The sequence below is a fragment of the Dryas octopetala genome, chromosome 2 (assembly GCF_963921425.1).
Source record: "Dryas octopetala chromosome 2, drDryOcto1.1, whole genome shotgun sequence".
Lineage (NCBI taxonomy): Eukaryota > Viridiplantae > Streptophyta > Magnoliopsida > Rosales > Rosaceae > Dryas > Dryas octopetala.
The window spans coordinates 4,718,594-4,745,175 of record NC_141367.1 but is presented as its reverse complement, the minus strand read 5'-3'; the positions used below and the strand labels follow the sequence as shown (position 1 = coordinate 4,745,175).

At 38.3% G+C, this 26,582-nt stretch overlaps 1 protein-coding gene and 2 pseudogenes across 1 annotated transcript; 1 reads left to right on the top strand and 2 right to left on the bottom strand.

Moving 5' to 3' along the window:
- Positions 1 to 333: 333 nt before the first annotated feature.
- On the bottom strand, positions 334 to 3,720 carry LOC147292630 (uncharacterized; annotated as a pseudogene).
- A 3,274-nt stretch (positions 3,721 to 6,994) lies between these two features.
- On the bottom strand, positions 6,995 to 12,514 carry LOC147292629 (uncharacterized). The gene is made up of 4 exons (XM_086230895.1): positions 12,173 to 12,514; positions 11,186 to 12,130; positions 8,857 to 10,767; positions 6,995 to 8,806 (listed from the first exon to the last, which is right to left on the bottom strand). The coding sequence occupies exons 1-4, from the start codon at positions 12,512 to 12,514 to the stop codon at positions 6,995 to 6,997; spliced, it is 5,010 nt and encodes a 1,669-aa protein (XP_086087021.1).
- A 1,590-nt stretch (positions 12,515 to 14,104) lies between these two features.
- Positions 14,105 to 16,542, top strand: LOC147292628 (uncharacterized; annotated as a pseudogene).
- The last annotated feature ends 10,040 nt before the right edge of the window (positions 16,543 to 26,582 follow it).

Genomic DNA, 26,582 nt, shown 5'->3' with positions numbered 1-26,582 from the left:
ACTAAAGATTTAATTTTCAGTACCAAGTAAAAACTCATGAATGGCAGTGTCATAGAGATATGCTACATATCCTTCCAATTAGATTAATAGAACTAACCTTTACTTATATGTAGTTTCTGCTAAATTTTGCAAAGAATGCAAAGAATGCAGTAAAGCACCTGCAAAACAATACCAATCATGGATTAAAAGCTTTATATAATCAGATACATGGATTAAAAGCTTTATATAACCAGAAAAACACTTAACCAAAAATCACACATTAAAAATAAGCACACAGTCATGGCTCAAGCAAAACAAAAAAACCAGTTACCTTAGATAAATGCCCTTTTGATACTACTGATCAATCCATATACCCTCACCATCAGGTCTAATGCAATTTGTAGGATTTTCACTAACAATGTCATCAAATGTCTCAATGGATGGAAGATCTCTGGTAAAAGGTTCATGATCCACTATAATATCCCCTAACTCATCATCATAATCGCAATCATTGTAATTTCTATCTTGGGTTGATAGAACAACAGACCATGCAGCATCTGTAGGGTCTTCCACGTAAAAGACTTGTTTGACTTGGCTAGCCAAAACAAATTGATCATGCTTGAAACCTATCCTACTAAGATTGACCAAAGTAAAGCCTAGATCATCTATTTTAATTCCATTTGTATTCTCAACCCAATCGCACTTAAAGATAGGAATTCTAAACTTGAAGTAGTCAAGTTCCCATATTTCTTGAATCACCCCATAGAAACACATATCTGTGATTATGGGATTTTTATCTTTCGCACTAGAAATTTGCAATGTATCACCAACCCAACACACGCCACTGTTTTGAACAGCCCGAACTGCATCACGAGTCTTAGTATTAAAATGAACCCCATTAATGGAATAAGCATTAAATTTTGGGACTTCCATGCATGGCCCATCAGCTAGCCAACTTAGCGTGTCTGGTATGTCATTAGTTTCACAATTGAGGTCAGATTTAACCTACAAGGATAAACACTCATTTACATACAAGCTAGGAATTACTTATATAGCTTAGTGCATCCTTTTAAGAAACTAACACTTACTCGATTCTTTAACCAAAGAATGAAAGTGCGATTGTGCTTATCTTGCAGCCACTTTTCATTTTTTTTGAACCTAGGATGTGTAGCCTTCAAATAGCTCATATGCTCACTACAAAAAATGTTAGAATCCTCAATTAATATTGATAGTTGTGCTACTCAAAGACTTAATTAATGAACATGAAAATGAAGTCAGATTTCCCTTACGCAATATAAGGTGTCACTTCCTTTGTATTCTCTAATACAAACAGATGGGCTTGGTCCAAAAGCTCACGATCAACCCTATGTATAGAAGCACCGGATAAGGGCTTGCATTCCTTAGATTGTGTCTTGATGGGATTCCAACAGTACTGCCACGAGAAAGATGTTCAAAGCAAAATTCCAAAGCTTCTTCAGCAATATAACACTCGGCAATGCAACCCTCGGGTCGATACCGATTCCGAACATACCCCTTTAGCACTTTCATATACCGTTCAAACGGATACATCCACCTAAAGTAAACTGGTCCACATAACTGAACTTCTCTAATAAGATGCACCGTTAAATGAACTATAATATCAAAAAATGATGGTGGAAAATACTTCTTGAGCAAACAAAGTGTAACCACTAGATCTTCCTGCGTCTTATCTAGTATAGAAGTATCCACCACTTTACTACATATAGCATTGAAGAAGAAACAAAATCTGGTTATAGCATATCTCACAGGCTTCTCCAAAACTGAACGGATGGCCACGGGTAGTAATTGTTGCATGAAGGCATGACAATCATGTGACTTAAGGCCAACAAGTCTTAAATCCTCCATTGATACCAGACTCCTAACATTTGAAGAATACTGCTCAGGGACTTTCATACCAAAAAAAGAATTGCATACGGTTCTCTTCTCTTCCCTCGAAAGATTCCAACTAGCTGCAGGCAAATGAGTTCTTTTTTCTCCAACAATAGGTGCTAATTCAGTACGTACCCCCATGTCCAGGAGATCTAAACGAGCTGCAAGCCCATCTTTTGTTTTGTAAGGAATGTTCAACAATGTACCGATAATACTATCGCATACATTTTTCTCAATGTGCATAACATCGAGAATATGCCGAACATGAAGAGATTTCCAATATTCGAGTTCAAAAAAGATTGACTTCTTTTTCCAACACGCTCTTGTATCACCCTCCACCCGGTTACAGGGCCACTTTTTCTTCCCAAAAGGTAAGAAATTAAGGCTTTCCACCTTTGCCAATACTTCTTCCCCACTTAATGGCACAGGAGGTGGAGAAAATTCTTGACAATTATTAAATGCAACCTTTTGCTTTCGATAAGGATGATGTCGTGCTAAGAATCTTCGATGGCCTATGTATGAGCATTTATTACCATGAACCAACCTGTGGGGTTTTGTGTGTTCTCCACATACTGGACATGCATTATATCCTTTTACCACACATCCAGATAAGTTACCATAGGCTGGAAAATCGTTTATTGTCCATAAAAGTACAGCTTTTAGAGTGAAATACTCTCCTTTGTATGCATCATACACTTCTGCAACTCCCTGCCATAGCCTTTTTAAATCATCAATCAAAGGTGCTAGGTAAACGTCTATATCATTTCCAGGTTGTTTAGGACCAGAAATTAATAGACTCATCATCATGAACTTTCTTTTCATACACAACCATGGTGGAAGGTTATAAGTGACAAGTAGAACAGGCCAGCAACTGTATCTACTACTTAAAGAGCTATGGGGATTGAAACCATCAGCTGCAAGTGCGAGTCTAAGGTTTCTAGGATCTTCAGCAAATTCAGGCCACTTATAGTCCACTAACTTCCAAGACGGGGAATCTGCAGGATGCCGCATCTTACCATCATTCACTCTTCCATGAACATGCCAAGTCAAACTCTCAGATGTTTTACTAGACTGAAACATCATTTTAAACCTTGGGATAATTGGAAAGTACCACAACACCTTTGCGGGCACTCCCTCCTTAACAATTGAATCCTTACTTAACTTCCACCTTGACACAGTACAATTGGGGCAATTAACCTCATCAGCATACTCATTCCTATACAAAATGCAGTCATTAGGGCATGCATGTATTTTCTCATAGTCCATACCTAATGCACACAAAGTCTTCTTAGCCTCATACATAGACGTGGGTATGTTATTACCTGATGGAAGAAAATCCCCAAAGGCAATCAAGTAGTCAGTGAAACTTGCATCACTCAATCCATGCTTTGCTTTCAAATTGTACAATCTTACAAGTGCTCCCAACTTGGTGAATTTATCACAACCAGGATATAAAGGTTCATCGCCATCCCCAACCGAATTAATGAAATCGTTACAATCATTTGAACATTCTTCCTCTTCATTATCTCCCATATCCACTGTTTCGGAAACAAAATTAGCATCTTGTTCCTCCACACATCTACCTACATTCGCAAATGTACTTGAAACTTCTCCATGCCATATCCAAGTTTGGTAACTTTGGTCAACCCCATTTAAATAGAGATGATCCCTTATAACTCCAATCCCAAATTGTCTCATATTTCCACATTTTTGGCAAGGGCAATGAATGAGGTTTGGGTTTCTAGCATGCTGTAATGCAAAATTGAAGAATTCTTGAATCCCTAACTCATATGCCCTTGATCTCCTATCCGCATACATCCATGACTTATCCATCTTTCACCAAAAACAAACATATCATTTATAAAATCATACCAAATATTGACTCTATTGAAACAAAACAAAAAGAAATTAACACAAACTAAACATAACCACTATACCAGAACCCATAAACCTTGTACCTTTAACACACATATTTTTGGGTATTGGAGGGGTAGCAGCTATATATGCACTTCAATACAAAATTTCAGACTCCTAACTATTATTCCCATCAAATTCAAGTATGTTTTCTATAATGTGTAACAAAAGTAATGTGAATAGCATCAAGAAATCAACACAATCCCTACAATAGTCTAAAAATAAAACTGTACCAAACAAAGTAGTTATTCAACATGCAAGTACCAAGCTCAAACAAAGTAGTGAGTAATCCTAAACTATACCTAAATACATGCCAGAACCAACAAAACAGGGAAAACAAAAAAAAACCAAACAAGAAAAATAAAATGAAAACCAGCCTGATGAACTCACCTTTCCAATCCAATCAGTGCGCAGCCTATATTCACAATCCCCAAGCTCACTAAGCAATTCACCTCTTCAACTAATGCTGTCATATATAGGAAATTAATTATACAAGTTATCAAGATCTAAACAAAGCACAAAACCAAGCAGGAAAAAAACCCCGAAATTTGGTGCTTTTCTAACCACAAAACAGAAGTGCACACCCTAACCCAAATTTGGGGCTTTTATTTAGAGAGGAAAAGACCCGTTCGAAATCTGATTTTTCATACCCATATTGAAATCTGTTTTTATTTAACAAATTTCATACCCTAACCCAAATTTACCTGAGTGATAGGCGAAGATGATGAACGGGAGTGCTTCTTTGGTCGATTAGTGTTGAAATTAGGGCACAGAAATGGGCGACAAGGAAGGAGCTAGGAGGAGAAAGATGGCAGAAGTATTCAAGATTGAGCGATGAGTGAAACTTGAGCGACGAGTGCTTCTTCAGTCCCAGTGATGAGTGAAGATTGAGCGATGAGTGTACGAATTGGGCTGCAGTGAAGATTGAGGATGCAGATGAAGTGTTCAATGGCGCTGAGTGCTTCTTCAGTCCCAGTGCATGCTTCTTGAATGGGGGCTAAGTGTTCTGTCTGATGGGTGGGTGAAGTCAAGAGGGTTTGACCCAAAAAGACTTAAGGCGCCAAAAGGGTTTCATTAAAGCGGGCGTGCGCTTTGACAATACAAAGACCTGCAAATTTTTAATTTTTGTGTAACTTGCCCTACACAACGGATTTTCCTAAAACTATTGTTTTTAATAATTTAGAAAAATCTATCCAACCAAATAGCATTGGATATGATACCATTATATAACGGTTTCTTAATACCCATTGTGTATTAAATTAAGATAACGGATAAAATACTAACCGTTGTCTATTGACTGTTGTCTATTTATATAATTGTAGTGGTGTTATTTGAATTTGCTTGAAAAATTCATGTGTAAATTCATTTGCTTTAAGAACTTATTCGCATCAAATAATACTTTTTCTATACTCTACATAACGGTTTGATATTCTCTAGGCTTGTAAATAAAAAATTTCACACATTGCTACTTTATTCTTAGGTTAATTACAGTTACATATCTCAACTATACACCACTTTTCAACTTAGTACCTCAAGTTCAAAAAGTTGCATTAAGGTACCCCAACTACGAAACCGTGTTAGTTAGGTACCTCCGTTAGTCTGGCCATCAAGAAGGCCATTATCTGATGACGTGGCACACGCGGACCCACTACTAAAAGGCTTAATTTCAATTTAATACCTCAACTTTACTATGTTTTTCAAGTTCATACCTCAAGTTCAAAAACTTGCAAATAAATAAATGTTTTCTAGTTTTTATCTCAACTTCATCCCAAATTTTGACCCATCAAATCTCCACCAAAATCATCAATCTTATACTCATTTTGAAACTATGAATCTCCTCTTTAAAAATCATGCAAAAAGGAGTTATGAAACCCGAGATAATTGGTCACAAAGTAGGCTACCCAAAACTACCAAATTTTCCAAACAAATTGGCAATTTCGAGTAGCCTAATTTGTGACCACTTATCTTGCGTTTCATAGCTCCTTTTTGAATTATTTCTATATGGTTATAAAGAGGAGATTCATAGCTTCAAAATGAGTATAAAATATTTTGGTGAAGATTTGATGGGTCAAAAATTGGGGTGAAGTTAAGATAAAAACTAGAAAACATTTATGTATTTGCAAGTTTTTGAGCTTGAGATATGAACTTGAAAAACATGGTAAAGTTGAGGTACTAAATTGAAATATACCTTTTTAATGGTGGGATCCACGTGTGCCACGTCATTAGATAACGGTCTTCTTAACGGCCAGACTAATTAACGGAGGTACCTAATTGACACAATTTCGTAGTTGGGGTATCTTAATGCAACTTTTTGAACTTGAGATACCAAGTTAAAAAGTGGTGTATAGTTGAGGTATATAATTGTAATTTATCCTTTATTCTTTATTTAGTACATTACAAAAATCCCTTACAAAGTCATATTTTCTACACTAAAATTCATATCATTATTTTTCCATGTGTTAACCCCTTTGACCACTTGCCAACTCATACTTCTTTCTATTTTTAAATTTTTTAAGGATGCTGCTATATGCACACCATTTTTTCTCTGATTACACACCCCTCTCTCTAGTTCCTTAAATTAAAATTCTAACCCCTATACCCTCACTAAATCCCAGAATAACAAAACCACCCAAAATTAACATTTTGATTGGAGCAACAATTGGAGAATCAATACAAAGATTGGTGTGAGTTTGCATTACCTTTTCTCATTGATTGAGTTTTGCACAAAAGTGGTGGGTGAATCCAATCCACAAACACTTGGCAGGCGACATACCAAACAGAGATAAAATCAAAGAAGTGCGGTGGGTGTTTGGGTGTCGGGCAACTCGTATATTGGGAGCTTGATGGTGGATTTAAAGAAAGGAGAAAGCCAAGGGAATGGCTTTGTTTTTGTTGACTAGATCTGGAAGAATAGAAAAGAGAAGCTTTGGGGGCGTCGGGCTAGAGAGTAAAAGGTTCTTTTCTTTTGTTCTCATTGGGCAGCTTTTCCTTTAGGATTAGAAATTGTCGGGCAGCTACACATTCCTACTCTTTGGATGTACATATGCTGAAACTTAAAAGTTGAAAGGAAGAAGGAATAAAAAAATGAGAAGTGTAGAGGTTGTGAGGTTTTTTTTTGATAAGAAGCTGTAGATTTTAATTATTAAGAGTCAGTAAGCACTGCTTCAGTGAGCCATGAAGGCATTACATCAGTCTAGAAGGACACTCCAACATGAGACTTAGCAAATTGGGCTAGCTGATGAGCCACTCTATTAGTATCCCGTCGTCGAAATTGGCATGTGGCATCCCGAAAGGATGCCATGCGCAGGCGAGCTTCCTCCACCAAGACACCGTCGGCATGCAAGCAAGGAGAATCATCCATAATGCATTTTACTGCATATTGGGCATCCATTTCTAGGATCACATGCTGGTAGCCCATATCCCAAGCTAGAGTTAGCCCCATTGCAGCAGCCATTAATTCTGTGGCATTAGGAGAGAAGGAGCCCGGAACTTGCTTGGCCGCTGCGACCATAACAGCACCGGTAGTGTCGCGGATCACCACTCCCAGCCCACACTTGCGCTGCGCCACAGATGTACTCCCATCCACATTTATTTTGAACACTCCAGCAGGCGGGTGTTCCCAAGTATTTAGACTAGGTGACACCAAGCCTACCCCCTGCACCTGAGTTTGAGCTTCCTCATATTCCACAGCCAAATGGGCCAGGCGATCGAATGAGAGCGCAGCATCCCCTTTCACCTGATTGTGAACCCAATCATTCCGGTAGTTCCAAATCCCCCAACATATGAAAGCAAAAAGAGTCATTTCATCCTTTGTGAGGACCTGCATGGCAAACTGAATCAAATCCATCACAGACCCCCCCATCGGCCATCCCACTGCTTCACTTAGGAAAGAATGGTTCCAAATTGAACGGGCATGCTTACATCCCCAAATAGCATGTAAGGAGGTTTCAGGTTTTTTGGAGCAGCAAGGGCAGATGGGAGTGTCACAAAGCTTACGGTGGAAGAGATTGGCATTGCATGGGAGGATCTCTTTACACCCTCGCCACAGAAAAATTTTCACCTTCCCCGGTATCTTGAGCTGCCATACCCCCCGCCAAAAACCTCCCATTGAAGCCCGAGATGGCCCCTCAGAACCCCTCATGCGATGCTTCCCCGCCATAGCCACCCAATATCCACTTCTAACCGTGTAATGTCCATTGCGAGAGTAATGCCATATCTGGGTATCTTCCACGGGCAATCGACTAATAGGAATGCCAACAATCACATCTGCTTCCGATATGGAAAAAAGAGAATATATGCGACCATAATTCCACTGCCTTCCAGGGGTGATGAGATCACAGACCCGTAAATCATTCGCTGATAATCGAGGAGAGTGCACCCGAAAGGTAGTTGGGGTGGGGAGCCAGCCATCTTTATATACCGAAATGTTATCTCCATTACCCACCCGCCACCTCAGTCCCGTCAACAGGAGATCCCTAGCCCACATAAGTGATCTCCAAAAGAAAGAGGGTCTAGACCCCAAATTTGCCTCTGAGAAAATTCCATTCGGGAAATATTTTCCTTTGAGTACCCGGCTTACTAAAACATGTGGGGAGTTGAGAAGCCTCCAGCCCATCTTCGCTAACATAGCCTTATTAAAGCTCTCCAAATCTCGAAAACCCAGACCCCCATCAAGCTTCGACGCACACAACTTCTCCCACGCAAGCCAGTGCATGCCCTGTTTATGTTTGTTGCCCCACCAAAACCGAGATACCAAGGCTGTAATCTTCCTGCAAGTTGCCTTAGACATCCTAAAAATGCTCATATAATAAGTAGGGATGGCCTGTATTACCGCTTTGAGCAAGATTTCCTTTCCAGCCCGTGAAAGTAATTTTTCTTTCCACCCATTGAGTCGCTGCCAGACCCGGTCCTTTAAGGAATTGAACAGATCCAATTTTCTTCTCCCTGTCACCGTAGGCAAGCCCAGATATTTTTCATGACAGTGCATTACAGGAACACCCAACACCTGGATATTATTGTGCGAATAAGATGCTCTGTATTTTTACTAAAACATACAGCAGACTTAGTGAAGTTTACTAGCTGTCCTGAGGCTTCTTCATAAGTTTTCAGAATTTTCTTTATCACCCATGTCGCCCCAGTAGTAGCCTCGAGGAACAAAAGACTATCATCTGCATAAAAAAGATGGGTAACTGATGGGGCGCAGAAGCCAACCTTGACACCCCGAATCATATTTTGCCGTTCTGCGTCCTGTAGTAGCGCGCTAAGGCCTTCGGCACACAACAAAAACAGATATGGGGAGAGCGGGCAGCCTTGCCGTAGGCCCCTGTGTGGGATAATATTCCCCAAAAGAACCCCCTTCCACAAAACTGAAAACCGAACAGTAGTAATGCAATCCATAATCCGGGCAACCCACCATTCATGGAACCCTAATTTAAGCATGATGGCCTCCAGAAAACACCATTCGACCCGATCGTATGCCTTAGCCATGTCTAATTTAAGTGCCATTTTCGGTGTGGCTGAAGCACTCTGAGTTTTAATTGTGTGGGTAGTTTCGAAAGCAGCAACCACATTGTCAATAATTTGACGCCCCGGTACAAAAGCACTCTGGTTTTCCGAATTCACGTTTGGGAGCACCCCTTTCATTCTGTTTGCGAGGGACTTAGCAACAAGTTTGTAAAGAACAGTGCAGAGGCTGATCGGTCGGAAGTCCGAGACATACTGTGGCTTCTCAATCTTGGGGATAAGCGCAATGAGGGTGTCATTGACGCTCCCCACACTTTCATGTCCGTTCAATACTTTGAGGCAGAAATCCGTAACACTATCACCCACAATATGCCAATACCGTTGATAAAAGAGAGCGGGCATGCCGTCCACACCCGGGGATTTTGTGGGATACATCTGAGAGAGGGCTTTCTCAACTTCTTCTCGTGTGAAGGGGTGTAATAATCCGACATTCATTGCAGCCGAGATCTTGGATTCCACATGGTTCAGAATATGATGCATGCTCTTCCCCCCAGTGGTAGTAAACAGGCCAGTAAAGTAATCACAAAACATGGTGCCTACCACCCCATTTTCGGTGACCCACTCATTCTGCTCATTTAACAGCCCATTGATGGAGTTTATGCGGCCACGTTCTTTTGCATGTGCATGGAAGAACCTGGTATTCCTGTCACCTTCCCTAAGCCACGAAATCCTAGAGCGTTGCCGCCAATACAGTTCATCCTCTACAACAAGTCGTTCCAACTTTTCTTCCAAGTCCCGTTGTTTCATAAGATGGGTGTCATGTGGGGGAGTCGCCTTGATGGCTTCGAGTTCAGATTGAACCTTTTTTATTTGAACTTGCCGACCCCTGAAAAGCTTAGAGCTCCATGATTTTAATTGACCCGCACACCTCTTAAGCCCCGGTACCACTGCATCCCCCCCAGGTACAGTTTCCGCCCATACCCTCCTGATCACATCTTCACAGCCCTCCTCCCGACACCAACGTTGTTCAAAGTGGAACCTGCGGCCTATGGGGGTCTGTGGAGTTGCACTAGCACGTGGCAATGTCCGAACCAAGATGGGGATGTGATCAGATCCAGGAAATTGGATATGTTGTGACATCAACTCCCCAAATAATTCGTGTAGTCCCGGATTCATCACAGCCCGATCCAGTCGTTCTTTAATATAGCTTATACCACCACGTCGGCATTCCCAAGTGAAAGGATCGCCTGTAAATGGAACGACAGAGAGATTACAATCAAGCAAGGTCTCTCGAAAGTCATGCATTTGATGTTCAGGCCGATCCCGCCCCCCCATTTTCTCTTCCGGAGATAAAATTTCATTAAAGTCACCTAGTACAAGCCATGGGCTGGTTTGAATTCCATTCAGACGTCTGAGTAATTCCCACGAGTGCCGTCTTTGACTAACAACAGGATTGCCATAGAAACCTGTAATACGAAATTGAGGACTGTTTGCATGTGTGCACTGCATATCAATATGCCCCGTGGAGTAAGACAAAAGTTTCAGTTCCCATCCGTGCCTCCATAGCATAATTAGGCCTCCACACAGCCCTCGTCTACCCACAAACATCGATCCTTTCATCCCAAGAATGAGATGCAAATTTTCCATCTGTCTGTCCGTCATTTTTGTTTCCATCAAAAAAATGACGTCCGGCCTCCTTTCTCTCACAAGATTCTTGAGAGAGTCGAATGTCTGAGTATGCCGGAGTCCTCGGACATTCCAACTTAAGAGTATCATTGCTCGTGGTGGGCCGGAGCATCCGGTCCCACCACTTTAGCCCCTGGGGCTGAAACTAGTGCATCCATGAGTCGCCCTTTTTTCTTGGCCGCAACTACACCTTTTTCTTCCTCCACCATTTTTCTCTTCCCCCCCCCCCCCTTACTCTGTCTATCACTTCCGAAATCTCCAAGGATGAGGCCAGTGTAGGGAGAGTGCCTGCGGCCTGGGTATTTTCCTTGGGCATCGGGGGCCTAACAATCAAGCCTTCCCTCTTCCCCCCCGATGCCCCCTCTGAGGATTTTAACACACGCTTGAGCACCCTGCTTAACTTTGAAATTTTGCTCCCTGTAGGCGTATCTTGTTTCTCCAAAGACCCCTCTGCTCCCTGTACTGCCCCCAGCCCATCCATGTTTCCCAACTTTGCATTTGCCTCACCCAACAGCCCCGAATTCAGTGAAGCGTCTGGTAAACCCCCGCCACCCCCCATTGCCTTTCTTGTATCTTGTTTTTCCCGTGCCGCTACTCTGGCGGAGCGACGCCTTTCCTCCTCCACCCGGTCAGCCATAATGTGAGATGCCAACCTGGTACTAGAGGGTGTAGTGCTTGATTGAGGCGCAGGGGTTCCTTTGCCTAAACCCTCCTGTATATTCTCAAAGATTGTCCCAAGCGGAACCGAATTCATGCCCGCATCGACATTCACAGCAGGGGTATCAAGCCTCGAGCAGTCCGCATCTGTACTCGGAAGAGTCGACAGAGAGACCGATTCCATGCTTCCATCACCATCAGCGTTAGTCATGGGTCTGGCATGCCGCACAGCCTGGGCTTTGCGAACTGCCCCTTCAGTCACCTCTTCTACCACAGCCTCCACCGCCGCAACTACTTCCTCTGCAGAACCCCCCTTTCCAGAGTCCACCGGATTAAATTTCCCTGGTTCACCCTTTGCTAACAACCAATCCCCCCATTGGTATGAAGGATGTGACTTCTGTGCCTCTGATATAAATTCACATGCTTTGGAGCTATGCCCAATCCGTCCACAAGCATGACAGTGATAGGGGAGTCGTTCATATCTAAACTCAACTGTCACCAACACACCTTCATCAAGAAGAAGCTTTTTCACCCGAGGCAACGGTCTTGTTACATCGAGTCATACCCTAACACGAAGAAACCTCCCCACCAGATGCGCCGCAAAGCCCCCTGCGACTTCCAGGCATTGTCCTATACCATCACCGATGATCTTTCCAATTTCCTCTGTCATTAAGGCAAAAGGAATATTGTGGCACTGCACCCAAAAATCGGCAAATTTGAGTTTCATCTGGGACGGTGCAATTTGGCCATTTGGTGTTTCAAGTATTACTAAGGCTCTATCGAAGGTCCATGGCGCCTGAAGGATCACCTGGTTTTTGTCCTCCACAAAAGCAAAGGTGAACAAAAAAAGATTAGGTCCCAAGTCCGTCACAGACACTGCCCCCATTGCATCCCAAAGCTTCACCATGGTTTGTTTAAAGGCCGTTCTATGGTAAGGTTTCTTTGTTAACACCATCCCCACCAGGCTGCGCTGCAGCACTTCCCTATTTGTCATTGAATTTGGTCGCGTAACCGGGATAGCATCAACCTCGTCTTCTGTCAAAATTAAAGTTTTGGAGAAGCTAGTTTCGATTTCCTCCATCAGACTTCCCCACACAAAGCGTTGATATTAATTGAGAGAGAGACCCGAGACTATTCTCGGCGTTGCCGCCCAGGTGAAGAGAACCCTAACCCTAGCCGCCAGACGATGCCTTTGCGTAGAAGTTAGAGGTTTTGAAAAAAACTCCCGCTTAGAGGAGGAGAGTACCCTAAGTTCCAATAGAGGTTGTGAGGTTGGGCAGCTTTTGTTTTCTCAAAGTGGTCGGACAGCTTATATATCACATATATATATATATATATATATACACACAGGGGCGAATCTACATTATGGGCTGCCTGGGCTGCAGCCCAGGTGTCTTTTTTTGTTTTTTAATCCCAGTACCCATTTTCAGACAAAAAAAAAAAAAGCCCAATATCCATTTTTTTTGTTTGATGTGCATTAACCATCAGACTTGTAGACTTGTAGTGATCACGTGGGATGTAGAAGATTAACCAAAAAATAAAATTTTTTTTTTTCTGCTGAACATTAAACAAAGAATGACCACCGAGAATATTAAACAAAGAATAGAGTTTCCTTCTCCCTTCCTAGTTCCCCCAATCCCCAAAAGGCAAAAGGGATAAAATAGAAAAGTTCAATGTTTTTTTGCAAACAACAGACGACATCAATAGTTCAACACATATATTTCAAATCTCTCTCTGACTCTCTCTATCTTCTAGTCCCCACAGACCCCACCGGCCACCGCAGTACCGCACATAGTTCCAAGTTCCAACTCCAATAAGGTATTATATAATTTATATAAGTCTTTAAAATTAGGGCTTTGATTATTTTTTATAATAAAATTAGGGTTTGATTCTCTTTATTATTAAATTATAGCTTGATTATTCTGATGATTAAATTAGGGCTTGATTATTGAGGATTTGCTTTCAATTGTTCTACCATTGAAGAAATTTTTTTAGTAACTTTTAGTCTTTTACTTATTAAGTTGGGATTTGAGGAATTGGGAACATAAAAAATAATACACATTCTAAACATAGTGGTGTGTTGCTGGGGTTTAATTGTATGCTAATAATAATACTCACACAGTCACACAACTCCAAATATATTAAAGTAGTGGATATATGTTTGATGTTTCATACTTGATTTAAAAGAAAAAATAATTAAATTGTATGCATCTTACAAAAAGAAAAAATTTAAGTTGTATGCCTCTAATGTGCAGATATCATTTTTCAAGTTATTAACTGAGTGGCTCATATAGTCGTATTGGTCTACAAATTATTATTGTCGGAACTCGGAAGCCAAGTAAGTTTGTTTTTATTTTTTTATTGTTTGATGGATTTGTTGGTAATTTGGTATATAAATATGAAACTTGTTAAAATTTATGTGATTCATTTAGCAAGTACAATGCTCTTATTATATGCTCACAAGTTACTATACATAACTCATAGGTTATATTTCATAATGTCGGATCATGATCAAAACCCGAAGAGATTAAAGAATATGTTTTCTTTTTTTTAAGAAAAAGAATGATGAACAATCAAGTGGAGTGTCTCAAGGAGTCGATTCTCCAAGAGTTGTGTCTCAAGGAGTCGATTCTCCAAGAGTAGTGTCTCAAGGAGACGATTCTCAAGTTGATACTAATTCTCTTGAACGTGATCCGGGATTACGTCGTCAAATATGTGACTATCCAGTTAATGAACGTGACAATATTCGAAGAGCATATATGCTTCTTGGACCATGCCAACCCAAACTAAGGGAGTATCCAAGCTACTTAGATGGGGTGCAATCTCGTCGATTTCAATATGGTTGGTTTAAAAAGTTTCCTTGGCTTGAGTATTCTGTTGCTAAAGATAGTGCATTTTGTTTTCCATACTTCCTTTTTGATAAAGATCAATCGCATAAGACATTTACTAGTGAAGGGTTTATAATTTGGAAGAGGGTTGGAGGAAAAAGTTGTCATTTACTTGTTCATACTGCAAGTTCATCACATCATGGTGCTATGCAAGATTGGCGTGGTTTGGGGAATCCATCTCGACATATTGACACAATGATTAGTGCACAATCATCAGAACAAATAAAACAAAATCGATTACGGCTAAACACCACAATAGAGAGTATTAGGGTGTTAGCAAGTCAAGGATTGGCCATTAGAGGTCATGATGAGTCTACTGATTCAACCAATCGGGGAAATTTTATTGAGTTGATAAAGGCTTTTGCAAGATGCAATGTTGAAATTGATAGTGTTGTCCTAGATAATGCTCCTAGAAATGCCAAGTATATTGCATCCGATATACAAAAAGAGCTCCTTCATATTTTTGCCAACAAAGTAAGGAATAAAATTCATCAGGAGGTTGGGGATAGAAAATTTTGTATTCTTGTTGATGAAGCACTTGACGAATCAGATAAGGAACAAATGGCTATTATTCTAAGATTTGTTGATTGTGATGGGTTTATTCGAGAACGGTTTTTTTGATATTGTGAGCGTTCCTGACACTATTGCTTTAACGCTTAAAAATGGAATATCTAATGTGCTTGCAAAATACAACCTTCTAGTGGAAAATATGCGGGGTCAAGGATATGATGGTGCAAACAATATGCGTGGTGCATGGAATGGTTTACAAGCATTATTTCTCCAAGATTGTCCATATGCATATTATATGCATTGTTTTGCTCATCGTTTACAACTAGCTTTAAATGGTGCAGCTAAAGATGTGAAGGTTGTTTGGAGATTTTTTTCAATATTGACTAATGTTGTAAATTTTGTTCGTGCTTCTTCCAAGCGCCACTCTGAGTTAAAATTGACTCGAAAATCTGAAGTTGAAGACTTGTTGGAGGCTGGAAAACTTGGAACTGGTACAGGGGCTAATCAAATTTGGACTTTGCAACGGGCTGGAACTACTCGATGAGGCTCTCATTTTAGTTCTATCAGGAGTTTAATTGAGTTATTTAATGCAACAAAAAGACTTCTTCATGACATCAGTGATAATGGACCAAACCAACAATTTCGTGGGGATGCTGAGAGTCTTTATATTACTACCATATCGTTTGATTTTGTCTTTACCCTACTTTTGTTGAACAGAATTATGGTATTCACTGATTTTCTTTGTCAAGTATTTTAGAAAAAATCTCAAGACATTATTAGTGCTTTGAATTTTGTTTTAAGCATAAAATTGCAGCTTCAAGAGTTGAGAGAAGATGGTTGGGATGATGTCATTGCAAGTGTGGTATCATTTTGTGAACAACATAATATTGAAGTGTCTAATATGAGTGATCGTTATAGGATTGGTACAGGTCGTTCTTGTGAGCAAAAGGACTTTATTACAATTGAGCATTATTATCGTGTTGATGTATTTAACGCTGTAATAGATTTTCAGTTGATGGAATTAAATAGTAGATTTCCAGAGCAAACGGTGGAACTCCTTACTCTTAGTGCAGCGTTGGATCCTCGTAATGCATTCAAATCATTTAATGTTGATGATATATATACTCTTGCTGAGAAATTCTATCCTCAAGACTTCACCACATCTGAGTTGTATGCTTTAAAACTACAGTTGAGAATTTATAAGTCTGATATGGATCATCGTCCGAACTTCTTGAATATTGATTCCATTGCTACATTATGTCAACGATTAGTGGGAACAGGGTTGGTAGAAGACTACCACTTGATTGTTAGATTGATTCGTCTTGTGTTGACTCTTCCTGTTTCTACATTAACGACAGAACGAGCATTTTCATCTATGAAGTTTATTAAAAATCGATTTCGAAACAAGATAGAGGATAAGTTTCTTGCTGATTGTATGATCATCCACATTGAACGAGAATTTTCTAATAGTATCGATAATGAATCGATAATTGATGATTTTTACTCGATGAAGAAACGTAGGGCCCAACTTAGATAGTCTTTATATAGTATTTGCATTGCATGTGTAATTGTTGTTATGCTATCTTTTTTTGTGTGATTTTTTATATTTAGATATGCATTTTGATGGGTAAGGCTCATTACGTCCCCCCTAATTATATGTAATTTTTATTTTATGATAAAAATATTTGGTAAGTTAAGTTTAGCCCAATGTACTTAGAAATCCTGGATTCGCCCCTGTGTATATATACAAGGCAAATTGGTCAGGCAGCTTTGTCTTTCTTTGAACTTGGATTGATTTATATCTTTATTACGTATATGTTGAAGTGCTTTAAAGGAAGTGTCGGGCAGCTAGACAGAATGAAAGCTTGGAACTTGGAGATATATATATATATATATATGTGTGTGTGTGTGTGTGTGTATAAAAGTAGGCAAGTAGAGGCAAATATAAGTGCCGGGAGATTACACTTATTGACAGCCTGAATTGAGGCCTTTCCCATAAATAGGCATGCTAATATTTTTGTTTTAGACAAGAAAAATGCGTCGAAGTTCAATCGAAATGTAAGATAAAAAAAAGAAGGCCAAATAACACAAGTGGCCCGATAAGAATACATTTCGATCGACCTCGCCAATTGTAGCCTGACAAGAGAAATATTGATCGACTCTATTTTAGTCCGATCAATTTATAGAATTGTTGGCCTGCACTGTGGGTCATATTCCAATTAATTGTATAAAGTCGATCAGATTAGGTACAATTCCTTCCAATCGACTTTAGCTCAAATAAATTCCGATTGACTTTTTGATCGGAATTATTATCAAAATAGAATGTATTAGCCCGATTAAATGCAATTTGTGAGGCCATATATTCCAAGCAAGAGAAATAATTCCGGCCTAGTTTTGAGGCAGGGTTATGTTTTGAAGATAACGAAATTGGCCCAATTGAAGATAAAAATGGGCCGGGCTATTTTATTATTGGGCAAGAAAAATAAATGAGGTGATTCCGGCCTAGTTTTGAGGTTGAGTCGTCTCATTTTATTTTTAATTTTTTTTAATTAAAGCTTAAAGCCTCAAAGAGTTCGATCAAGCCCAAAAGTCTCCTGATTAAAATTCACTAGCCAATAATGGCTCAACTCAAGCGATAGAGGTTTTCTAATACGTTACTAAATCCTACGCGAGTTAGGACTCCGCTCAAGATCAGAATTCAAGTTGAAATCTTTGCTTGGAGAGGAACTCAAAAATTTAATACAAGATCAATGCAAATCCTACTAAGGGAAGAATTCGGAAAGTCTTGGAGACCAAGTATCCGGATTGATTGAATTAAGAAGCCAAGATGTTCAAGTAAAGAGTCCAAGTTTGGAAAGGATTCTGATCAACCATCAATGCTCAAGATCACGTGGTTATCAAGGAAAATCCGGTCGAATCCTAAATTCAAGAGAGTTCAAATCTCATCCGTACAAGGAGTCTAGAAGGAATTCTGAGCCAAGTAATGGCCCGTTGCTATCCTAACCCTTATATATATATATATATATACGCATTCAGAAGAGAAAAAAAGACACATTTAACACACAACAATCAACTTACAAATTCTCAAGTCTTAAGAATTACTCAAAGTTCTTTTGTTTTCGTATTTTCTTTGGTGCTTTCATTCGAAGTGTTTTTTTTTAGATTTTCAATTGCTCTTAGCTTCAAGTTTCACTAGGTTTGTAGCTCTGCCATTCTCCGACCAAGGGTTTGTGATATCGATTTAATTTTGTTTCTTTGCTTTCCATGTGACTTTGGTTGTTCTTATTTCAACTTTAATGCAATTTTCTTCCGTTTGCTTTCAATCTAAATGCCTGCTATTTTCTTAGTTGCTTTTAATCTTGAAGTTAGTTCGATCGGTGAGAATCGCATTGAATTTTACTATACCTTTGTCGTTCATAGTTTCTTTGTTTTGCTTGGACAATTACACCACTTTGTGCACAAATTCGATCACATAATTCTTAGAAGGCCAACTAGTGGGTTGGATTCCGATTCTGACTAGACCTTAAAGAGCCTTGTCCCCGAGGCTAGTAAAGAACCTAGGCTGATAGCGGTTCTTAGCTCGGCCGATCAATCGTTTGATAGAATCAATTTAGGTGCAATCACTCAACCCAATCACTATCACATTCCGATCGAGCTAAAACTTGACTCAACGGTAGCACGCCCCGCTCTCATACAAGAACGGACCAAAGTGTTGCTTCCGGCCAACCTTGGCCGAAAAACAAGTGAACAAGTCACTCCAAGTCCAGATCCCACCCCGACCCCACCGTCGTCGGCGAGTTGAACCGCCAGCCTCCCTTTCTCTCTCCTTCCCTCTCTGTCTCATTCCCACTCTTTCCTCTCTCCCTTTCTCTCTCTAGCTTCTCTATCTTCTCTCTGTCACTTTCTCTCATATCAGATGCAAGGGCATGCTGTTGGAAATTATAGCTATGTGATTGATCATAATAACAATTATTATAGAAAACGCAGCAGAAAGTGAAAACTAAATTTTTCTTATCAAACCCAAAACCTATGATTGTAAAATGTAGTATTGCTGAATTGATTCTTTACTGAATGAACCTTTACAGGTATAAGTAATACAAGGATCCTAACGTCCAGCCTAATATCAAGCCTTACAAACAAGGGAATTGATTTACAGGATATACAAACTAGGCAAAAAATATACAAGATTAATTCCTACACAATCAGAGATTATCGATTAATCTAGGAAAGAAAGAGTTGACTTTCTCAACACTCCCCCTCGATCAAGTTAGGGAGTGAATGTCGTGAACAGCTAACTTGCTTAACAGAGATTGAAAACGTTTCTTGCCCAAAGCTTTGGTGAAGATGTCTGCAATTTGTTTGGAAGAAGGAACATATCTGGTGACAAGCTTCTTTTCTTGGATTTTGTCTCGAACAAAATGACAATCAATTTCGATATGTCGTGTTCGCTCATGAAAGACAAGATTTGCCGCAATGTGAAGTGCGGCCTGATTGTCACAGTACAAGGTAGTCGGATCTTTGTATGGAATTCTTAAGTCTTGGAAAAAGACTTTGTAACCATGTCAGCTCACAACATACAGCAGCCATAGCCCTGTATTCAGCCTCTGCGGAGGATAACGATACAGGCCTAAAAAATAGACGATTCGGATTGTTGAAAAACTACATGGAGTTGGCCCATCCGCTCCATCCCACATTTAGGGTTTAGGGTTTTCTTGACTTGTAGACGTACAGACTTTTCAATGGCAGTGGTGAATCAAGGGAAAAAACAAGGTACTAAGCGTGGCTTGAAGGAAGCAAATAATTCTTTGAGAATATCTGATGAGTATTTAGAATCTGCTCCTCAAGAAAAGAGTAATCGTCCCTCGATGCACAAAGAAAAAAGAAATACTAGGGTTAAAACAAAGTTGCAAGTAATGGCAAATGGACAAAAGCATTGCAAAAAAGTTGTGTTGAACCATCGTGGTCAACCTGTAGGAGAAGTCTCAAAAAGATTCAGTTCAACACTTGGGCTGATAGCACGAGAGGTGGTGCCAATAAATGTACAAAGTTGGGACAAGGTGGAAAAAACCACTAAAACAACTGCTTGGGGTCTTTTGATGGTAATCTATACATCTTTTCTATTATGTTAAAGTTATACTTATTTTTTTTCTTAAAAATAAAAGATTATGATGGTTCTCTATTAATTCACTTTGCAGCAAAAATACAGAGTGGATGCTTGTCACTGTCCACTAATCTTACGCATGATGGGGAAGTTATGGAGAAATTGGAAATCTGAGTTATCTGTGCAAATAAGACGAATTTGTGAATCTAAGTCAGATGTCACATGTCATATTTCCTTGTTAAAGCCCGATGATGTCCAACAAAATGAGTGGGATCAATTTGTGAAAGAGCGAATGTCAGATAAGTGGAAAGTAAGTCATATGAATGATTTTGAGAATATAACTACAAATTTAAGATTACATATGGATTTGACAATATATATATATATCTATTCTTGCAGGAAAAAAGTGAGAAAATGAGAAAAGTACGGGCACATTTAACTCTACCACACACATTGAGTCGAAAAGGTTATGCACGGCTGGAGGATGAATTTGTATGTAGGACTTGTGTGCTGCCCATGTAAAAATCATTTTGCAGCATGTTTGAAATATCTGTATAATGATTCTGCAACATGTTTTCATTGTTTTTATTTGTCTTCTATGCAGATAAAGGAGAACCCTGATAAACCACCTTTGACTAGGCCTGAATTATGGATTAAAGGGCATGAGCCAAAAAAAGTCAAAATGACTGATGTTATTATATGTAATATATGTATATCTGAATTCAAATGGATATTGATATTTTGATGCATACTTTATTTTTTATTATGACACATGATTTTGATGGTTTTTATATAGAGAGATATCAAAGACAAAATGTCAGAAATTCCAGCCTCTGTTGATCAGAATATCCTATAAAAGAAGATGCATTGACTATGGTTCTTGGTAAGAAACGCTCTGGTCATGTTAGAGCTCTTGGATTTGGGGTTACACCATCAAAGGTGGATGCTCAAATACTTAACAGTTCATGGAAGCAGCAATTGACCAATGAATTGAACAAATTAAAAGATCATCAAAAAATACTTGAAGATTTCATCCTGCAATTTAGGCCAACCACAGTAAGTTGGGATATGAGTTAATGCTTTCTCAATTATATTGTTTATATAAATGATACATTTTATGTGTGCAATTGTTTATATAGAATCAAAACAAATCTGGTGATGGAATCAGACCATCTTCTGCTAGAACTGCATTGGTAAAATATTAATCAACTATCCAAAATTATATCCACTTTTTTCTCAGTTATATTGTTTATATAGATATATGATACATTTTATGTCTGCAATTGTTTTTATAGAATCAAAACAAATCTGGTGATGGAATCGGACCATCTTCTGCTGGAACTCCTTTGGTAAAATATTAATCAACTATCTAAAATTATATCCAGCTATACATGTATGCTCTTGCATTATTATTATTTTTTAAAAATGAGCTATTGCATTAATGTTAGTTTCTTGGTTTCTTGTCAGTCCCCAAAAGGCACTAACCAAGACCAATCCAACATCAACCTTACCAATGCCAAGTGCAATTTGTTAAATTGGGATGCAACAGGTCAAGTAGAAGCAAGGGCAGAAATGTCCTCTACAGATCCCAGTTCACTTGTGCATCATGTTTTAGTTGGGCGTGATTGTTATAAAGTTTAGGTTGAAGAAATTTTAGTCCCGCAAGTACCGTTGTTCAGGTGTTCACGTGAATTTGTTGTTCTTGAAGATGCTTTTGGAAGCACAGTTGCTTGGCCACACAAGTACATTAACCTTTATTACTAGAATCTATTAGCCCTTATTTATATTTAAACTCAATTTTTTAAAGCCCCTTTTTTTTCCAGCATTGGAAGTATTTGATAGAGTTGCTTGCGAACACACACTATTTTGCTGGGTTGCCTTTGATAGCTGTAGATATTTGTGTTCTCATTAAAAATTGAGATCACCACTGGAGGTCCGGTCCTCAAAGGAGAGGTCCGGACCTCAAGCCTAGTTTCCAACCCCAACCTTACTGGAGGTCCAGTCCTCAAGGGTGAGGACCGAACCTCAAACCTAAATTTCAAAATTAGGTCTTAGTCCAACCAATTTGAGATTAGTGCTCAATAAATTGAAGAGTCTCTTGTAGTCATAGAGAGAGTTGTGCTAATTAGATGGCATGGTCCATGCATGTTACTGGCTTTGGTAAATGCACTGATTGAGAATCTGAAAAATAGAGGGATATGCTTAATTGCAGAAGTGGAATCAAAGAAAAATATATAGCAACCATGTGATGATAGTAACCTAGCTTGATTAATATATAACCATATGTGTGATTGTTTGCAACTTGCATATATATATGTAGGACCATATTAGCACGTACTATAGTCTTTGTACTAGATCGAGCAGAGTCCAAGTTCGATTTTTCTACATTTTCTGAATTGACTCGGGTCTCTTCTGGATCTACACGTGGAGATACAGACAAAGTGTTAATGATAGGTGGGGACTGGGGGATGCATCATGATCCATGCATGGAGGGCTTGGAGGGTGGGTTGGCCCAAGGAAGACTTTCTTCATATAAACCGTAGACGACCCAAAGACTTAAACAATTATTGGTTATTTCCTGAAAGGAGGAAACCAACATTATGATATATATGCATCCACTCCCAAGGCATCTTTGTACTTTGTTATTTATCAAGATATATTCTAGAATAGCAGTTGGCCAGAATATGTAAAATATAACATTAATGTAACATATGATACTTAATATGTACTCTTTTTTATTGCAGGTAAAAAGAGGCATGATAGTATTGTGATGACATTTTTGAGTAACAAGTATCAAGCTCTTCAAATAGCACATAATTCATCATTTTCTGCACATTTTGGGCTTAGCTATCTATCACGTACTTTGTTTTAAGTACCTCATCATGTATTAACTTTCCTTTGGACTAAATAGAAGTATTAGGATTTATTAGATTGAATGACATTTTATGTATAAGTACTTTGGTTATTTAATTTCATGAATATCTTTTGAACTTAGTTTTTTTGTTTATGATGAATGAATATATGGTTTTTTTTCTTGGTTTAATTTTACGTTGAAAATAAATATATGTAAAAAAATTGTATTAATATTAAAAAAAAAATTAAAATATTAATCAATGACTTTTATTTAATGCCTTAAAAGATATTTATATGGCATTCTCTATCTGTTGTCAAATATTTTTAATGAGCAAAAGAAATGTCATAAAAAAACCTTTGGATGACATTTACTAGATGTCATTAAAGAGTAATAGATATTAATGACGTTTTTCTCATGTCATCTAAAACTTTTAGACGGCATTTACCAAATGTCATTTAATATTCAAAAGTTTTCAGGGCGTCCATTTTGTGTCATCAAATAAATATTCAATGACAATTAACGGACGTCATCTTAAAGGAAACGATGACATGTCTTTGGTGTCATGGAAACAGGCTTTAGACGGCGTGAACTAGATGTCATAAATTAATCCGTGTTTTTATGACAGCCACATATACGGCGTTTGTTGTGGCGTTCTATTGATGCCATGAAATGTTTTCCATGACATGTTTTGCGTGTCATGAAAAGTGTTTTCTATTGTAGTGATTACAGTTAGTGACGAACAAGTAAGGGTTTGTGATTTGAAAACGTGTTCCGATAAAGGGGTTGAGCATAGCTCAGCAAATACAGTGAATGGACCCCCCCCCCCCCCCCCCTTTTCTTTAAATGTCTTATGAATTACATATATGATTTAATACATATGTGTCTTGAATTTAATTGAGAAATATTAGTTTGCGAGTTGGACTTTGGTTTCGAAAACGCCTTAATAAATTCCATGCTTTAATCCATATTTATATCTTGAATTTTACTTGAGACTTGGTCTATTTTTTTTTAACTTGAGAAGATGGTTTTTGGTGGAGAGTAAATGTTTAATTTGGATTTTAATAATTATACCTTGGAAGCTTTAATTTTATTTATGGGTGTAGCTTCTTGGTTTTTAAATTAAGTTTTGATATGAGTTTCAAATCTATGATTTAAGTATAATTTTCTCACAAGCAAGTGTTGATGTGTTGTATACGTAGAGATGAATTTGAAATACAAGGGGCATTATATTGTTAAACAATCACAGTTATGAGTTAGTTTCCAGAACGTTGTGTTAGAGTTTGTGCCAGGATACCTGTATGCCCGTGCATTGATTCGCTCTACACGGGAAGTAGCGAGCCTAGCTACCTACATGTCTACTCGTGTATCGATTCGCTCTGCACGAGAAGTGGCAAGCATTCCTGCATGCTCGTGTATCGATTCGCTCTACACGAGAAGTGGCGAGCATTCTTGTCTGCTCGTGCATTGAGAGCACTCTGCACTAGAAGTAGCAAGCTTACCTGCCTGCCTATGCATCCAGATCACTCTGCACGGGAAGTGGCTAGCTTATCTGCCTACTCGTGCATATGCACGGGATGTGGCGAGTTTATTTGTTAAACGTATGACCAGTTTTTCCCTGGGTACTATTGTGGCATGAGTTTTTCAGTATGAGTGTTGAGATATCAGTTTACAAGATGATTTCAGCTGATATGAATTTTCAGCTCAGATTTGATATTTTGCAGTTTGAACAGTTTTAATAATTTTTCTAATTATTCGAGTATTATTTCAAAGGAAAGATTACAATTTAAAAGATTTATAAAGAGTCTGACAATATCGATTCCAGCTTGAGAACTTCGTTATTTTCAGAGATTGAATTTCAGCTTCTGATTTTATTTCTTATTCTTATTTTCAGAGAATGATTATCAAGTTGTGGTTTATATTTAAGCATGATATTTTTCAAAATGGAATTCCAGTGGAGCGGTTTATTTACAACTGCATATAAGGATTTATTTATTTTGGTTGCATTTCATCCTTTTAGAGAGTTCTCCATATATCATGTTTATCATCCTTTTACATTCTTTCGAGATCTCCACTTGTTTTATAATTTATCATTTTTCCTATGCATTAGGTTGATTCAAAACTTTCAGGCGATATTTGAAAGTGGATTACGAAATAGTTTTAAAATTGAGGGTTTTAAAAGAGAACGAGCTCAAAGAGAATGAGCAGATTTTATAAACTGATTTTCAAAGAAAAGATCTTAAAGTTTATTTTTGTCTAATCACTGAGATTTTTCTCACGTTTTTGTTTTAACGTCTTCCCCCAGGTATTAGAGATCGCAAAGGTCGGATCACACCACGTCGAGGCATTTGAGTTTCTCATCTCCGTCCTATTGGTATTGTGGCATCAAGTGTTTCTTGTATTTATTAAAATGACTAGTGATTGTAAAACCTTATTAGTTATGCTCTTAATACTTGGTGAGAGTCTGAGACCCTGTTAGTTTGCAATTGAGGTTGGTTGTTGGTATAGAAGTGTGAATTTCAATTGTTTTTACAGGTGGGATTGTTCAACTTATAGGGGGGATGCTGCCGAATTTTCGGTAGAATTCTCCACTTAGTTTGACTTCTCTATACTGATCACAAGAATTTTTAGACAAGTGGACTCGACATCTTATTGGTGTTGGGCACCAGAGGATCACCTTGGGTTCCAAGGTGGCACCCAGGGGCGGTCCTTGTCAAAATGCAGAGTTTGAAACCATATTAACCAAAATAGCTTTTTTTTTTAGGTCCATTGATTTTAACTACTAAATTTCAATAATTTTTTAGTTTAGGTACCAAAATTAAATAGCATTTTAGATTAAGTACTAGTTGAAAAGTCAAACAAATTAATAAAGTCAAATGTATTAAAATTTACAAATATTACATCACATGCCACCACAATAAAAAAATAAAAAAAAATATTACATCACAAATATTACATTAATTTATACTATATTGTATTTAAAAAAAAAAATCAACACAGTCACAACTTAATTGTGACTGTCTTGGTAAATTGAAAGAGACAACTCACACCACTATACTATATATTATTTTGAGTAAAAATATTATTTTGACCTCTATTTATACTATATTGTAGTATAATTTCTCTAAAAAAAATTCAATTAAGTCACAACTTAACTGTAACTGTCTCACAACTTAGATGTGACTGTCGTTCAGTCACAACTAAATTTGAAGTTGTGAGTGTCGTACAGTCACAACTAAATGTGAAGTTGAGACTACATTAGCAAATTTTCAAGATAATATAAAAGTCTCGAGGGCAATTTTGTCAAAATTTTATAAATTTTAACTAAAACTCATCATATGTGGGCTAAAGGATAAAAATATCAAATGGAAAAGACTCAAATAAAAAGGCTAACATATTTGTGACATAATCTAAAAAACTACATTTAAATTTGGTAGTTCAATTGAAATATTATATGGTCTTCATGCTATACCAAAAAATTATTAAGATTTGGTATTTAATCCTAATTTTCTATTTTTTTTTAGCCCTAACTTCTAATAAGTGACTCAAAGACTCATAATACCATTAACACATGGGTCACACATGCAGCAGAAGAAAAAGTATTGATTTTAGAGTGGATGTTGAT

Coding starts and splice junctions, on each gene's coding strand:
- LOC147292629 (XM_086230895.1), bottom strand. CDS start 12,514: ATGGTGAAGCTTTGGGATGCAATGGGGGCAGTGTCTGTGACGGACTTG. Junction 12,131..12,172: donor GGAGGTTTCTTCGTGTTAGG/GTATGACTCGAT, acceptor CGGGTGAAAAAG/CTTCTTCTTGATGAAGGTGT. Junction 10,768..11,185: donor TTTCGGAAGTGATAGACAGA/GTAAGGGGGGGG, acceptor ATTGATATGCAG/TGCACACATGCAAACAGTCC.